The sequence below is a fragment of the Lipophrys pholis genome (assembly GCF_963383615.2).
Source record: "Lipophrys pholis genome assembly, chromosome: 17".
NCBI classification, from domain to species: domain Eukaryota; kingdom Metazoa; phylum Chordata; class Actinopteri; order Blenniiformes; family Blenniidae; genus Lipophrys; species Lipophrys pholis.
This window is the reverse complement of record NC_137643.1, coordinates 8,069,636-8,088,379: the sequence shown is the minus strand read 5'-3', so window position 1 is coordinate 8,088,379 and position 18,744 is coordinate 8,069,636. Positions and strand designations below refer to the sequence as shown.

General features: G+C 41.5%; 1 protein-coding gene across 3 annotated transcripts in view; it reads left to right on the top strand.

Annotated features, from left to right (window-relative positions):
• LOC308122773 (RNA-binding motif, single-stranded-interacting protein 3) overlaps positions 1-18,744 on the top strand; it is a 291,407-nt gene that overhangs the window by 60,894 nt on the left and 211,769 nt on the right. For 2 of the 3 annotated variants that reach the window (XM_080484833.1, XM_080484834.1), the window contains one exon: positions 1,890-2,114. The exons of the other annotated variant lie outside the window; for it this stretch is intronic. In XM_080484833.1, coding sequence (XP_080340959.1) covers positions 1,890-2,114 — 225 coding nt within the window. The remainder of the gene's footprint in view (positions 1-1,889; positions 2,115-18,744) is intronic. 3 annotated transcript variants of the gene reach the window in all.

Here is an 18,744-nt window from a genome sequence, read left to right as displayed (position 1 = left end):
CGTGAATTCAAATCGCGCTGGCTGTGCACATTCTCGTAAAATGTATTACATCATTGTTGCGTGCATTGTGCATGTGTGTGTGAGCTGTATTCTATACGACTCTCTTCTTATACACTTTCCCCTTTTCAGCCAGTATGACTACTAAGAGGCTCTTCCTGCTATTGTGCGGTGGACTTTTTTCTGCAGATCCCTGATTGTGCAGGCATGCGCTTGCATCTGTGTAATGCACCTGTGTTTCAGTATGAAAAAGACAAGCCACCTATTTTCTTTGTGATGGTGCATTTCCCATGAAATGTGTAATATAATACCATTTAAACAAACAGTTGATGGGGAGGGTGCATCTCCTGCAAGTTGTAAGGAAATCAGTTTTTTGGCAGAGCCTAAGGCTTCGATATGCAAATATCATTTTGACAGTTTCCGTGTGCTCTGGTTTCTTCCCACAATCCAAAAACGTGTATGTGAGGTTAATCAGTCTCTCTGTGTTCGTCCTGTGATGCACTGGCTTTTTGCCCAGGGTGTATCCTGCCATATAGTAAGCTGGGATTGGTGCCAGTGCCACTAACCTGGGCTGACAGAGCTAACCTGCTAAAACACCTGAATACATTAATATATCAGGCGCCGAAGCTAACTCAACCCCCATAGGTCAATGACATTTTATTAGAATAAAATGATCTCCTCTATCGATTTGAAAAATAAAGATCTCTGCCACAGCTAAATCTCTATTAGCTGTTTAAACACAGTTAACATATCCTGACAACTGTTGTATAAAATAAATGCTTATACAGTGAATTTTGTACAAACCTGTAAACCTCTCTCTATACTTGTTGAGATTTTCAGCCTCTCTTGAATATGACACTCTGTTCCTGGAGCGATAACCTGTGTAGATAAAGTAAAAAAATAAAAAATAAAAAAAGATTGCTGGAGATCTAGTGATTTACATTTAGTCAACTCATCGGAGCACCGCTTTCATGAGTCTTGTGAGTCATGTCAGAGATACGAGTGAGTCAGGCAAAATGGACATCCAAAGAATGTCAGAGGGCTTTTAAGATATTCTAGTAATGAATGTGGGCAGTAAATGGAAATGCCTACTAATGCATCAGGGAGGGAAAATAAGGTTTTATATTTATTTGAGGGTTGTCAGAGACCCTGGGAATGAAAACCATGATTTGGATATCGGTGATGATGTGGCTTTCTGTGTGGTTTGTCTAACATCTTAGATTATTCTGCCTCCTTCAGAAGTATGTCGTTGTCTGTGGGGAGCAAACTATGCATTGTGAAGGACAAGGAAGCAAAAACAGTCCGAATTTATTTGATGCAGTTACTCGTGCTGCTGAAAAACCTCATTCAAATGCTATAAATACATATAGTTTGTGAAGACGACAGTGTGACATGTCAGCACGTGTGCCCTGTGTGTCTTGTATTTTGTCCGTGCTCCAGTGGCCATGACAGCCGAGGTAACCCATCTCTGAGCGCCATAAGCCAGCCTGTCAGCGGATTCAGCCCCCTGCTTCCTGGACCCTGTTGATACCCAGCACATAATGGCACACTGGGAAGCCCGTTGCCAGCCTGTAATCCAAGCATCTTATCAAACCAATCAGCGCCTTTCCAGCGAGAACACATCTCGACCGTGACAGAAGGGGGTTTCACAACATCTGGCGCTCTGAGAATGAAAGGGAGGGCCAGAGTGAGCGAGCATGGAAAGAAAGTGTGAGAACAATCTTGATGGTCTGGCATCGAGGTTTTTGATCAACACCACATCCTGCCTTCTCTTCCGACGCAGGTCACTTCGCGGGCAGTCAGTTGTCAGTGCTTGCCCGCTGGAAACCGGCGGGTGTTTCTCGGTTACAACAGCAATATTCATCCCTTTGTTCCCAATTTCCCCCTTCCAGCCTGGCGCAGCCGTGAGGGGCTACCACAGCAGCAAGACTGCAAGGATGAGTCCAAGCCTCGGCTCCAGTTGGAACAGTGGTAGCGGTGGAGGTCAGGGGAACTGGGGCGGTCCCTCTTTCACCCGTTCAAGCCTTCAGCATTGTGTATCCCACCACCATCAACACCCACATCACCATGCTCAGTCAACGCACACAAGCTATGCCTACTGTCTGGCCCATCCCTCTGTGAGTACTGTGGAGTTCTTATTTGATTTGCTGCGACACTTCTTTCTCTCTGGTGTCCATTTGTCACTTTTCCTTTGAGGGAAGTGTTTATGCAAGCAGGAAGTCAACTTTCTACATTCCCTCCTCCTCCTTTCTCTATCTTTTAACTTTAGTCTTTCATTCCTCTCAACCTTGCGTCACGTATACCCCCCCCCCCCCCCATCACTATTCCCCCCTTTCTTTCTCCTGCATTATCTCCTCCTTTGACCCCGCCCCTCCTCTGCAACTTAATTTGTTTTTCTTTTATCCATCCACTGCATTGACAGTGCAATGAGAGACTAATTGAGGTACAGACACTTTTGGATGGCTTCCCTTGTCATTATCCTTGGAATTAATTGCTGTTCTGCAATCCGTTTGATTTGACTTTATTGGCGCTATCTGGTTTTCCAATGTAACGTTTGGGGTGTGACTGGAACCGAGGCACAAGTCAAATTTTATTATCGCTGTGTTGCTGTCACAGTCACAGAACTACAAACAGAGATTTGGCAGGATTTAATTTCTCTTTATTTCTTCCTGTAATAAATGTATTTACAAGGCTTCGCACTAAATCTTTCTCTGGTTTGCTCTTATTTTCCATTACAACACTGATATTCTCTCATCTTACATACGCACCTCTTAAATTCCCAGCAGCCCATTTGGCGACATGTTGAGACTTCCCTGAAGTGCCTGCATGCATTGAATGAAGAAATTGGATTGGATTTAGATATGATAATCATCACAGTTTGTCAGCTCCTGGTTGCACAAAGCATTCCTTTTATGCCGTTCTGGTGATATGAAGGCACACAATCATGTTTGTTTTGGGTTTTTTTTAGTCAGCAGGGCCGAAGTTTTCTTTGAGAGCCCAAGCAAATGTGTTTGCATCTTTTTATTCCACCATTCTTGTCCTCACTGCTGTTGTCACGATCACCAGCAAACAGCCCCATTACCACTGTCATTGCCTTTACCACTACTACCTCCTGAGGCAAAAAGGAGCTCGGTTCTTTATAAGGCACGTTGTGCACAAACAGGAAGCAAAATCAGAGTGTTCTGCAGGACAGACATGAAATGTGGTCGTAGTTGTGGTTGCGCTTTGTCACGTGTCATACGTTTTTGGGAACGTCAGTTCTCCTTTCTGTTCTCACTACCACAGAATCTCCAGGGAGCTCAGTCATCGTCATTAACATCTACAAACAGACTCCGGGCGTTTCTTTTATATATTTAACCATCTTATTTTGTAGCCCAATTCTGAGCCTGCGAGAAGCCACTTTTTTCACGCACAGTCGTTGGTTTTCAGAGTGTTTTTAAAAGTTATACACACCTGCATGCTCGGGGTCTATACCCCCTTTGGGATGAGGGGATCACCCTCATCATTAACATCATCTCTCCACTGTCAGCTGTGTGTAAACATGTTTATTCTGCATTTACATACACATTACCTATAAACCATTTCATATGAGTTGGCTCACTGAGTTGACCTTTTCAGTCTTGGTAGTGCTCAGATTGAAAAGATTCTTTTATTCATTGAAACTACAAAGCAATTGTAACTTTTCTGACCCGACAAGCCTTTTAGGAATTGATGTGGTCTAAAAAACATGTATGTAAATCCATTTGAAATGGGTTGATCGGTCTTTGTTTTGCCTCATTGTTTACAGTGCAGCGTCTTAATTCCATGAAATGCTCATTGTGTGCAGACAAAGTCTGAAACAATTCTCAACACAATGTATTCTGAAAATCAACAACAGACACCCCACTGTCATATTGTTTTTGTTCTAATCACCGCTTTGTTGGCCTGCGTATATTTTGATATTCCTGGGAGATTGGTTAGCCACACTACTCTTATAGTCCCCGCCTATACCTTCTTGGTTACACATCGCCACAGGGCCATCACGCTCCTGCCCTTATTTTGACCCTCTACCCTGAGACCATCGCTAACTCCGCTGGCTTCGACTGGCCTGTTTTCATCGGACAGCAGGGACGGTTGTTTCCTTTTCAGCAGTTTTCATTTTGTCCCCGCAGAAAGCAATTTCTCCCCCACCATCATGCCTTTCGCCCAGTGCTGTTACGAGTCAACACTTTGGCCTCAAGGAGGATTTGCGGTGCTTAGAGATGGCTAATCCAGACTCTGACGGTAAACAAAGGCATGACTCCAGCGTTTCCAGTCTGCTCAGTGCATTTTACAGCCTCTCATATGCAACACATACTGTACCTCATCCCTGAACAGAAATCCCACAATTCACAAACAAACCAGAGCAGACCCCCCTCCATTTTTACAATCTTTTTCTCTCAAAAGCCGTCCCCTTCGCCGCTTTCATTGCCTCTCTAAATGTTATTGTAATTTCAGGGATATTAGATGCAAAGAATGCCCAACAGAAAGGGAAGAAAAACAGAACTGATAGCTCAGCATGCGTCTGTCCTCTCGGCAGAGAGAGGTGAGTAAATAAAGGGGAAAAAGAAAAGCAAGTAAGGATCCAGCGGAGATCAAGAAGCTTTGCCTCCAGTGGGTTTGTAATTATAATGGGAGCGGATACGTTTCCACTTTTAATATGGTGGGATGAAGATCCCTCGGGGGGGAAGATTGTATGACAAACCAGCAGCAGAGAAAGTCGTGTAGAAGTCGGGAAATGCGACTTGAAAGAGAGTCAAAGTGATTGTGATATTTCATGTGAATATGCAACTCTAGCTCTGATAAAATGCATGCCTATACTATGGAATGCATAAATGTTTCCTTTCTTAATGCAGACTTTTGTCACATTGTCAACCTACACAGGAGTCATCTAAGTGCTGAGGACAAAACCTTTACAGCAGAAACTTGAGCATGAAGCAGTTGGTTTGCATCATAAAATGCGTGAACTTTAAACATATTTAGTATTTATTTAATTCAATGTTTCAGCGGACATATGTATCTTCACTCAGGTTGATGATGTTGATTTCATTTTAGGACAGATTTGGGTTTTTTTCCACTTCATAGTAAAATGATTTGATAAAAGTTTCCCTCAGTCATATTTTCAGGTCTATAAATCTGTTTAGTAGTCATTTGCACGCTAATACATGAAAATGTTATTCAAATTCAAACAAAAAAGAACTACTGGTAAAAAGTGATGAAAAGTGATTTTACTTGATGACGTTGATAATCGTTGTGAGCATGGTAGCATGTTGAAGTCAAATTACAGCTCTTTTTTATGCTAGATAATCTCCATCAGTAATTATATTCACTTTTTCACTATGGCTTTTGCAATTATGTCAATTTATCCCAGAGAGAATTAATTATAATCATTTTCTTTTGCAATAAGTAAAGAAAACTGAGGGCCACAGAAATGGGGAGAGGAAGGGAGAGGAGACATTGGATAGATAATGATATGGCAAGATGATTAATGCAAGAGGAGAAAAAAGAAGCACAGGCAACATATCACCTCACGTCATATCTCACTTCTTTTGTCTTTGCACTATTAACCCAGCAGCTAAACAAGTTTGGTAACAGCGATAGTGAGTGAACCAGCCCTCAGCTACTTTGGTGTAACAAAACCTGACAGGCTAATGATTACACACAATGTTATTGGATTCCCTACTCAAAGCCACATACACTGCAATAGCTTCAACCAAGCATCGTGATATAGATTTTCTGGTCTATGGAGAATTGATCACAAGCACAATAGCAAAGAAAAGGAAACATTTTGTTCAGGTATTTTCCACAATTCAGTGTGACAGCCTATTTAACGGTGGCAGTGGTAATGGACACACATTGTTCAGTAAAGTGTAGATGTTGTAAATGGAGAGGCCACTTTGTTACTGACACATTGCCTTAGCGGTATTTAGTCCACAAAAACATTTCTTTCCGTCTACGCATTTGTACACTGCATGTTGAACATTGTTGTGACATTAATATGTACATTTAATGAGTTATTTCTTGTCAGTGAACACAACAGCACACAAATTCATGGAAAAGTAATTTCATTGTCTGAGATTTTATTATGGTCCACTTCAGGGTTTGATATCAGATAAGTTTTAATCATTGGTGGCAGTGGAGTTGGTAAGCAAAACACGGAACCCAAAGTACTCCTGTAGTGGATGAAGTAAATGCCCTTGCATGTCCGCCGTCTCCATTGGTGTGTGTGAACTGGGGAGGAAACTGGATAAAATCCAGCCATACACATGGGAAGAACATGTAGACTCCCACTGAAAAGTCCTGCAGGTCTAACCTGGACTCAAATCGACATCCTAGAATACAACTCTTCCCATACTTCCCATTTGCTTTTTGTGATGCCGTTTGTAATGTTGTGGCTCATTGGACCTTGCTCTTGTACTCTGTTAAGTTATTGCATGGACGTCCTGATTATCACTGACTTTTATCCAGTGAGGTACAAACGACTGGCCAACATTTACAAATCAAAAGCAAACAAAGATGGAGATGGATTGTCGATCAGACGATTTCACTCTTTTACGATCCTAAAATCATCCTAAATTCTTGCAGATCGAAACTTGTTTTTACCAACACATGAATTTCTGTTTTCTAAAGAAATATGTGATAAAAACATTTGGAATTCCACAGTACACTGATCAGTGCAACTTTGCCAAACTTCTAAAAAGTTTTGTGGTAGCATACAGGTTTGTATCCATTATGTAGTCTCCAGTGTTCTTCGCCTATTCCTTGCACAGATCTCCTGTCTTGCTGATTTTGCTCCAGCTATCATCGCTCTCATACACCAGTGCCTCCGTCCACTGTGTGTCATTCGTGCTCCCATCCAAAGCATTTCAGATACAGAATTTTAATGCCTCTGAATAGCTTGTTAACAACAATGTCCTGCACCTTTTGCTGACTGCTCAGTATGATCGCCAAGACTCTATTGACGGTGCACTTCCCAGGCCTGACTGGCGTAGTTAGGTGTCCAAGTATCACACCCAGTATATATCTCTTGTCTCTGAAGCCTCCATGCTGTGGATATATAGTACCAAACTTGGCATAACACCCAGAGCTGAATATAGATTATTTCACCCTTTAAAACATATAACTCATTTCCAGGAAAATAATCTAATCTCTAATTCAGACTAATGTGGTAGATTTGTATCACGTGCTTTGGCAAAGGTAAAGTTTCGCAAAATTGATAGACAAAAGTGTTGTAACACAAAGCATGTGCACTAGCTTTTGTGTACTCTGGAAGGCCCAGGTGAAATATATTAGCTGAAGGTTAATCCTTCCAGGTGGGGGAGGAGCAACCGTTCAACCAGCTAACTCTTGTTTAGACTGGGACCACTATGGAGGTAATCAGGCAGGTCTTAGTGTGGTAATCAGTGGGCAGTTTGAAAGCATCGTTGAACCGTGGAATGATGGCTGAATAATAAACGTAAGGAAGCAAAGCTTTCTGCCAAACTCAAGATCTTTAGAGAATTTGTTGACTACATAAAGCAGTGAGACATTGCAGCACAATAATATGAGCTTTCGGCTTTGAACCTTAATTTTGCAAGTTTTCTCCATATACTGTATATGAAAATGGTTTATGAAGATGGTCCGCTTAATCATCATTTTAGTCTTCTAGTCTTATGTCTAGATATCGCTCATGGTTTAGTTGATTTAGAATTATGATTTAGCATTTGTTGTTGCTCAATAATGCTGAATCAACTGAATGAAAATGCATGTTGTATTTCAGCTTGCATAGGAACCCAGCTCATTTTTTATTTTTTTACTTCATCTTTTTTAAAGTTTCTTTCTTTCAAGAACAAAGCTGATTTGAGTTCATTCACACGTGCTAAAGACAGTAGATAATGCTTAAAGGTGCGTAGGTGTGGTTGTGACAAGATATATGCGGAAAGACTAGGGAGGAATTCTGAACTCAAGGGCCAGACCGCATTGCGTCTACGTACTGCTGCAGAGTTCATCTCTCTTCATAACATACAGAGAGACACACACACACACACACACACACACACACACACACACACACACACACACACACACACACACACACACACACACACACACACACACACACACACGTCCTGCAGAGGACAGACCTACTTTCCTCTTCTGTAGGATAACAAATATTTCACTGCTATTTCACTGCTGGGGAATTGTTTCCTGAACTGTTGGAAGATATTTTCATCTGTTCTCCTCTACTTTATACATCTGTTCTTATCAGCAAAGATGCATTTTTCCCTCTAATGAAAACATTTGGCTGCGTTATCACTTCTTCATCTGGGAACAACAGACGTCCCCGTAAAAACCTTCAATTCAATCTGGAGGTGTCGCCCTAGTAAACTGGAGATTGGTACCTCATTAGACTTGCCGAGCACACAGCAGCCGAACCTTCAGTCAATACAAACCTGCTAGTAGGGATTCCCGGCACATCCCTAGATCCAGGTCTGAAAATTCGAGGACGAGACAGAAATGAGACATCGCAAGATTGCGAGAGAATAGAGGATGTTCAGGGAAGAATTGGCAGAAATAACAAACAAGATAGAAAGTAAAAGAGAAAGGTCAGAAAAGTGCGATTATCAAATCCCAGCTGGAAGGGAAAGTGCTTTTCCGCTGTGTTAATTGAAACAAGCGTTTAACTGCGGTAATAGACCTGGCTTCTTATTTTTCTATATTGGATAAGAATCAAATGGAAATGTCAATGAAAAATGTTTGATTTCTTAAGATTAGAAGTGTTGACTCTAAGTCCGTGATGGCCACTGCCCTGCATATTTAAGACCTCTCCTGGCTCCAAAACACCTGAATCCAATAAATGTGTCATCGCCAGGCTCAGAAAAAAGCCTGACGATGAGAGAGTCATTACAATCAGGCCTCGCAGCAGAGGATTGTTGAAAACACGCAGGACTGTAGCTCCGCAGGATCAGGATTAAACACCTCCGCTTCAGATCATCACCTATTAACTATTTCAAGGTTTTAGTCTAACACTTTCTCTTGCTCTGCTTTCATTTGTCTTCCGCTGTGGGGCCTGAGCTCTGGCTCAACTGTTGGCGTTGTGATTAGTTTAATTAGCCATAACTCACAAATACACATTTACACAGGATGACAGATGATACTGTCACTTAGCTGAATCAATGGCCTGATTGCTGGCAGTAGCAGAGGGGGCATCAACTGGCTGATGGCTCGCACGAAGCATCTCTGTGAGATCAGTTATCCGTGGATCTCTCTGGGAATCAGAATGAAGCAGCCACAGCTTGAAGTAACTTGCAAAGAGGTTTTAGAAAATGTAGATGGGGGTCTACAGTATAGACAGTGCAGTGCAGCTTTCTGTGAAGCAGTCTTCAAAGAAATCCACCATCCCAGAGAAGGATCTCTGATTTCTAACAGCAGAGGCAGCAGATGCAGATGTGTGCCATGGATGTGTGGCGTGGCCGCGGGAGCCTCATGGTGGTTTTCTGATGAAGTACTTTAGCTCGCGATTTAGAGTCTGAGTCTCTTTCATCAGCCCTTGAATGAAGAGCATTGCTCATTCCCCAAATACTGCAATGATTCATCTCTGCCATGAGCTAGAATGGGCTTTGTCTCAGTAATTAATTTAGCTCTCGGGACAGCAGTTGGAATGAGTCGTGTCTTCGAGGCCTAATTAAAAGAAGATTGTCAAACATATTCTAGGTCACACAAGCTCAGAATCTCCAACCATTTAAGTGGGATTTTTAGGCACTGCCACCTTTTCCTTGGTGGACCATTTTGCTGGCCGACAGTGTGCCTGTTACAGACTGAAAATAAATGGGATTATTTGTTTTGTTGATTTCTTCAGGCACCACTTGGAAATTTAGACGGTACACGTTTTGTTTTTTATTGGCTTTCTTGAGTCAATAGCCCAATCCACTTATGGTTTCATGCCCTGCATGTCTTTGTCTTTCGCTGAGGTTTCTTCATCTGAAATCACTAGAAATCTAAGAACTCCTTTTTAGTTTGTGGGGAATAGCCCCACATTTAACTTTCTCTACCAAGCAAAAGTAGTATGTATCTGTGCCTGAAAATCCTGGGTTCAGGATCACTTTCACTACAATAAGATTCAAACCGTGGGTGGAAGCTCAGATATTGGCACACACATTCATCACAGCATATCAGCTGGAGGAGTCATTTTACTGAACCAGTCACACCGACAGACTGACAGGCGGGAAGTGTCTATCTTATCTGTCCTCATAATGAGAATCATTGACTTTAGCTACAGGCACAGAATGGGCCGACCAGTACACACACACACACACACACACACACACACACACACACACACACACACACACACACACACACACACACACACACACACACACACACACACACACACACACACACACACACACACACGTATGCAGGTTCTGAACAATTAAGTGCGAGCTGTTGGGCTTAGTGCCTGGGTCCATTGTAAGCGCTCTAAACCTGTTAGACTGTGACAGACCATTAAAAGGCTGCCAAGGCTTCCTTAATTTGCTTCAACAGTGCACACTGAGGCAGAGTGACTGAGTGCCCTGAGTGTGTCTCTCTGTATGAATGTGCATTTACTTCTCATGACACTCTTTAGCTCAGCCCTTCAGATCCATCCCTGTCACCTTTACAGTGACATTCACTCGCTCCTCTTCTTCATCAAGTCACTGCCTCAATTCCTACATCGGAGGACCTACATGGATCAATTCTGCTTATTTAGAAAAAAATCATCAAGCTGTTAAAGCTGCTGCCAAAACTAATTTATTTTTGGAGTGGGCAGACTGTTATGAGCACAATGTAAACAACAGTAATTATCTTTGTATTGGATGCCTTTGTACTATAAATTAAAGCTGGTATCCCCTAAGCTTGTCAGTTTTTAACGTTATTAATATAGCCTTATGTGCCGCCATTGTGAAACCCAGAAAGCGCTCATTTGTCATTCTTATGAAGTGACATGTTTGAGAGTGCCAGTGAAATCCTGTTGAAAAAAAATAACTGTCGTAAAAGTGAAAATTATGCACCGAACAAATTTCACACTCTGTTTGTATTTTCGCGCATTGAAATCAGCAGCATAAATCCTAGATTACACTTTTCTGACTGGTGTGTTTCCCAGCTTTTTTTGTGAAAGAAATGAGTCCTTTGATGAGCAAATTTACAGCAGTTAGACATTTAACTTGAGGCAGATGAGGAGGATTTTCCTTTAAGTATGACTGCAGCCAAGTGGATTCTAACCAAATCAACATGGTCACAGTGACAAAGCACTTTATTTACCAGAATGCCAAACCAGTTCGCAAGAAAACCGTGTGTGTTTGACACTTCAAAACAAATGCCTTTCGGGTGGATGTTTCACCTAGAAGGCATTTCCTGTCGTGACCAGAGCTTGGCTTTCTCCACCATTAGGAACTAAAGGCCGGGGCCACAGAATCCTGGGCGCCAGACCACAGGAATATCCAGAATCTGACAGCACTTTCAACTCGCCGCATGTTTCATTTCCTATTTCACAAGAGAGTGGGCGGCCCATGCAAATTCCTGGCTGTGGTGTGCCACCAGTCTTCATTTAGCTGCAGTTCATGGTTGATAGTAGATGTTGGACACAATGGGAGATGTTAGAGGGTGGATTAGGAAGGGTGCTGGCAGATTTTACAGGGATTTAAGTGGGTGTCTTCTCTTGTTCAGATCGTGCAGACTGTCATATTTACATGTCATTGCCGGCTTGGTTCTTTTTCTTGGCTGTGTTTCATGGCAAATTTACAGCACCTCATCTGTGAAATCGCTCTTCAGCAATTCAGTTTGCACCTGCTCCTCTCTGTACAGGTGATTAGTCAATGACAGGGCAGGGCAAGGAAACATAAATCACACATCTTGAGCTGTAGATGTAACCTTAATTCATAATGTTCGACTGAACGTGCCTTGCTTTACAGCCACACATACATCCACATGCACACTTAAATGCATTGACATCCATTTGCAGATGGGTTTTCATATATGGCTGCCTGGGGCTGTAGTATTGGCTTTAAAAACACCCATAACATCTGCAAAGCATTACGGCTGATTATACTGGTCCTTCAGCGCAATCATCCAATATGGGCATGAGCAATGGCTCAACATGAACCGTATGGGAAAAGAAGAGACGCTGAGGCCTCTACATGTCTGATGAAACTGTGAGGCCCATGGCTCCATCCACATAGGAATGCAGCCTGATACATTAATGTGACACAATTTTATTTTTTTTTTTCTGTTCCCACACTGGCGTGAACCTCACTGCGTGCATGTAGGTATGTATGCATATATGTATGTATGTATGCTTGCATGTATAAATGAAATGTATGATATCTGATCTTCTGTGCAATGTGAAAACGTTGGTATGACAGATCATATGAAAATCTGAATACATCAAAAACCAATACGCTCCAGATGGACATGTTTTGTGACTGTACAATGAAAAACGGTAAAAAAAAAAAAAAAAGTATTTCTGACCTCCTGCAAGTCAGCAAAGTCAACAATTGGCCATTAAAACAGCATAAAGCCACAAGATCATACAGGAGCATGAAAAAGAGTTGATTAATACTGGAATTGGTTTCTTTGTTAGATGAAAGGCTCGACGAAACAGTTTTATTGGAAACATATTTGGTTCATTGTATATGACCTGGACTTTTCTAGAAGTGCACAATCCCTAAGTATGAATAAAAGTCATAAGAGATTTGGGGCTCCATACATTCACAAGCTTTCATAGAGATAAGACTTTCCCATTCTTCTGGTCGCGCTCGTTCCTTCCTCAAGTTTTTCCTGTTGCTCTCAACTGACTGCAAGATGTTAGTTTTTGTCTCCTGAGCTTAAGCTCCTTTTCTTTTTCTTTTAGCTTGACTTGTAACCAGTTGGTTCACAATGTGATATGAAAAAATGCAGTACACAGACTACACAATATTAACCAATAACCACTCAGTACTTAAATGGTGTTTAATCAGAAATGATCCATACTGGATTTTTAGGAAAGAGAGCGACACCTTAAGAAGTCTATTTGCATATTCTATCAGCATTTATGATTCATAGTCACTCATTTTCACATTTACACTCAGGATTTGCATGACGATATGGCCGACGGTGTTCAGAGCAGATTCCATACTACCATTATCCAGTAACGTGCCACCAAATCTCCCATCAACCACTCCACCAGAAACAGTGAACAATCTACAACAGCAAAGTCAAGATGTTTAACATTGGCCGAGAAGACCAGGCATTTTTTATTCATGTGGGCAACCCACAAACCTAGCTCTGCTGCTCATCCTTCAAATGCATGTTCCTTGTAAATGTGGCACCATTCAAATGGAAAAACATTGTAAACAGTCTTTTTAATAATGTAACATTTATAGCTAAGAGTCATTGTGACAACAAAAATACTTCATTGTAGGTGGTTTAGAGGATTCATACAAACAACAACTGCATAAATTTAAATTGGAATGTTTCATTTTGCAATGTACCAATTAAAAAAGAAAATAATTACTACTCCTAAGGAAAGGCTAAACAAATGTTATGAATGTGGATGACTGTTGAATAAATGAATAAATGGGTTATGGGTTGTGAAACGCCTTTCGATTATTTTACCACAGATTGTCAATCTCATTAAGTTTTTAGCTGTTTTGAGTTCATCTCAGTCAGTGGCAATGATAGATCTTTTTGTTGTTTGAGAGCTGTGAACATGGCACTGTTCAATGTATACTGAATAGCAGTAAATATAGTTAGAGACTGCTTTTGTTCTTATTGTTTGAAACTTTAAATCACACCATCATTTCAGCAGTCAACCATAGTCCCCTTCTCGTCAGCATAATCACAGTGTTAAACAGCTAAACAATAATTTTACAGAGTCTAAATCTACACTGCTACATCTAAAAGATTAGCTTTCAGTGGTTTAATATGTGCCGCAGCATCACAAGCTTGCTGTGATGTGCTTATAAATCTTCCCTCCTGTCTGTGTCTTAAACAATGCAACACTTTTTGTTCCTTAGGCATACATTCAAAAGAGAAAGAAGAATATGAAAGGAAGGAATGGCTAGATCCATTTTTCAGTTGCTGTGTCAGGTTTTGCCACTGAGCTAAGCTGCCAGCCTATTTTTGATTTATTTAACAGTACTGTTGTTTTTTGAAAGTGTGTTGTATTGGCAGCACAATCGCAGCGCTCGAACAAGTCTTGTTGGAGGAGAGAGTTTGATGGTTCACTTCTCTGTGGGCTCAGTCAAGCTACAAACAAAGACAGACACATGAAGGCGCGCATGTTATTGCATACTTTGTTACTGCAATGAAATATTGCAATCTAATAGGACAAGCACCACACGCTATCTAGGCCACAGCATATATATATATATATATATATATATATATATATATATATATATATATTTGTCAGCTATTCTGTCACCTGTTCTTAAAGCATCTTTTTATTTTGTTAGGATGTTTCTGTAGCATCTCCTCTCACTGTATCGCAATCTGTAGTCATTCTCTCAAATAGTAAATGATGATTTGTGGTCTGAAACATAAACCTTGCATATAATAAGCATTTTTTTCCCCATCCATCCTCTTCTCGCAGCCTCGGTTGTGTGAAAGGTTTGTTGGAGCTGCTCTGCCCCATTTAGTTGGTGCACTTTGATGACTTCAGTACTGGTAATTATAGAGGCGCCGCCAAGGAGGCAATCTAAAAGTGCATTGCCCTCAAAGTCTTACACTCACTGATATCTAAATGTTACCCTGTGGAGTTTCACCATAAAGTGAATGTTCTTAATCATCCACTATATGCTTTCTAGTACCTCAGTGCCATCTGCTAGTGTTACACCATACAAATCCCATGACGATGTTCAAAATAATGTACTGTGTGTCAGAAAAATGCGGCTCGCATTGAACTGAGCCAAGATATATGTCAAACATGCTTAAACAGAGGAGACTACGCTTCCTGAAAGTGTAATGTTAACTCGAAGGCATACCGGGTTTTACTAGAGAGCATACACTACTGCACCCATGAATTGTGAAACAGCCTTTAATAATGCATTTGTTTCACCATTTAGAGGAGGTTAAACATCCCAAAGACATTGCGTGTCCATTTTACTTCTGGAAAACTTAATTGCTTCATCAACACAAAAGTTTCTTCATCTCATTCTGTAAAAGTAATTTATTTTGTGAAAGTAACTCTCTCTATTAAAACTGTAACAAGTCAGTGTTTTAATCACTTGTGACTATGTTGAACATGTGTATTTTTACAGAGGAATAAATTGTTTATTCTTAAACTGGATAAACGCGTTGGCTTCAAAATATTCAGTTTGGTCCCAGAAAGCTTAGTGTCCTTTCTCTGTGGAGTTTGCATGTTCATCCATATTTATCCTGTGCATGCATGGGTTGTTTTTTTTCCCCAAAGTTGCTCGAGTTTCCTCTCACAGTTCAGGAACATGAATTAGGAGCTAATTAGTGACTCCAAAATTTTGTCAGTGTGAATGTGCAATTGTGTTTGCCCTGCAAAGGACTGCTGGCCTGTCACCCATAGTCAGCTGGGATTGACTCCAGCACACTGCGACCCTGTGTTAAATAGATGGCTATAGAAGATAGATGGTGAGTGTCATTAGAACATTTAGACTGTCTTGAAGCTGTTAAGATGTTTAATCTTTCATCAAATAGGTTTAGGTCAAGTCTTGGAGGTCAGACGAGCTGCGATTGAGTTTTATTTATATAGTGCCAAAAACAATACAGTCACCTCGTGGCAAAAAAAAAACCTAAACAAAAAACAGACAAAGACAATCTTATATAAGCAAGCATAGGTAATGTGGGAGCTTTGTGCTGCATGAGAGACCAATAAACAAGTTGACATCTGACAATATTGACTTCATGGGAGCAGGAACTTCCAGTTCTACATAAAAAGACATGAATGTAATGTAGTGGGATGTAATGTTAACACATGAGTGTATGGGGAGTGAGAAATGGAGATAATCTCAGTGCAAGAATGAATGTCTCCTGGCAGTGTAAACTCACAGCAGTTCAGCCAGAAATCAGTCCATGGTGACTTGAAGAAAGTTTTCAGCCAAATCTTAAAAGTAGAGACGGTGTTAGATTCCCCCAGTGAAAACTGGAAGCACAGTTTGAAATCTGTTCAAATCTTCAAGCAAGTCCAGTTGGCTTCACGATACTGTAGAAACACCACAATCTCCTTGTATTTAGTTCATTCAAAAAAACAACTACCCCGACTCAAAGTGGAGATACAAACCAAACGGCAGGTTTTGTGCTCCATTACGTCCACGGAGCACAGTGAGAGTAAGCCAACCACTAGTTTAACTGCCAATTAAAACAATGAGCTGAAACATGCTGTTTAGCTCTGTCAAATTGAGGATAATTGAAGTGATGGGAAACAATCCTCTGACTTGAACACATGGGGACACCTCTTCTTCATATGAGAGTAGCCCTGTGATCTGTTGTTGATACGAAAATAGAACCTGCTAGAGAAGTCAAATAAGTGAACGGTCAGGCAGCGCATGCAGCCAGACGACATGTCAACTGGTTTCCTTTGGCAGCAGGGTCAAAGTGCTTCGTGTTTTTTTTATTGGGTGTTGTGAATTAGCACACGTTGTGACTGTGTGTGTTTTATATTTGTACCAAAACAAATGCAAGAGCAAAATGCTTTGTCAGTTCATTCAGCGTTATTTAGTCCCGAAGCTTGTCTCTTCGACTCTTCCTCCCCGTTTTCTTTGTCTCCTGGGCCTCATGCTTTGCATGCACAGGATGAGACACCGGGGGAGGTTAAGAGAGGAGCTGGAATAGAGTTCTGCTCCATTTACCACCCTGAAATATTCCTCTTAGAACGACACACTCTGTTTTCTCTCTCTCCTTACTCTCTGTGCTGTTTCTCACTCTGCCGGTCCCCTCCCTCTCACTCCTCATCTCGGTGACATGTGGTCATTTCACTTCATTCCAAGATGGCTTAGCAGTGCTTTAAAAATTTGCTGCTGTCCTCCCATCCCATCCTGCTCAATTGCAGGCAGCATTGAGCTTCATAGGTCCGTACAGATCCGTTCCCGTTAGCTATAACTCTTCTTCCAATCTCCAATCTCTTTTTGCTGTGGGCAGAACCTTTATCTATTGCTTCTCAATTCTACCTGCGTGCTTTTCACAAGGCTGCCCTTAAATATGAGTTACCCCACATACACCTTCCTATACAAATATACAGCCGTTCTTTTTCACTGCTTTGTATGTAGGGTGAGTTCAGACGCATTTCAGCATAAAACCGTCAGACACTTAAAGATGCAGAAGTGCTCTCAAAGACAGAAAAAGTAGCACAAAGCTGACAAGAGTGAACGGCTTTGCACTTAGATCTATTTAGGGCATTAACACAATGAATAAAACAAAGTGCACACTGCGCACGCTGTGATGAAGTTGTGATCTAAGCCTGTGTCTAGATTTGTGCAGAGTGAGTTCTAAGCAGTTATGTCTGTCTTTTCTGTGAGATGTGCTGCCTTTTTCATATTCTAAACATTGTGGATTTTGAACATTTTGGCTTAGCACGCCCATGCAGAAAATATCTATTGTTTAAACCCACTCACTCCCTGCCTGTGCAGCACTTAAACCCTGATTATGCAGAGATTGTCTTGGCCTCCTCTCTTCTATGTCGGCACGGACGTAGCTGTGCTGTCCCTGGCAGTAGGAGGCGTGTTGCCAATTCACACGAGGACACGACCTCGTTGAAGTTGTAGTTTTACACGTTATATGAGGCCACACATGAAGTCCGACCTATGAGCTTCATGAAGTGTTTTCACCTTACGTGTCACAGTAACCTTGACCCGTCTGTGATCTGCGATCGTTCTCAGACATTCTGCTTTCCTTTCTCACAAAGGGGAGCTGACATGAACTCACCCACACATAGTCTGGGTCTGCACACACGGAGCTGCCACAGCTGTAGACCACCTGACTTTAAATGTATTTCCATTAACACTGAAGAATGCTCAATTATAGCTTTGTACACACACACGCACACACACACACACACACACACACACACACACACACCCACACACACACACACACACACACACGTGTGTGTCAAACCCGTCCCGGCTCTAGGCCCCTTTTCCCAGTAGAGAACAATTTGTAGCGACTCAGATCTTTTCTCCGAATCACGCTAATCAGGAAATGAGTCGATTGGCATGACTTGTGGAGTCATGTCACATTTGGAATAGGGATCTAGTAAGTGCATGCAATTAACTCTTTTAGGTCTATTGCCTGTCCCTTGTCTGGTGTACTGTGCATCATCTTTGCTCATGCACGTCTGGTTTCATATTTCCTCCCCATTAGGCCTCTCCTCTGTGTTGTGATAGAGACTAATGACTCACTGGAAATCTGCCTGGTGTTTATCAAATGTCTTCGTGCAGAGCTGGTGGTCCAGAGTCAGTCTGCCGCCTCTTCTTTTTTTTTGTCCCCTTCATCACGAAGCATTGGATAAGCAGCCAAAACCCAGTGATGACACCGTCATATAGACAGAAATAATAATAAAGAGAAGCACCTAGCAATAAAGTACCTAGCAATAATATCTTGACTATATCACTCTGCTCTTTGCACTGAGGAATATTATACTCTCAGAGGGAGAATGTGTTGAATTAGGTCAGACAGTCGTCAATCCTTGCGGCGATAAGGACATATTTGGAAGTTGCGCGTGTAGAAGATGTCAGGATCTTTCTCACATGATGCAAAAAC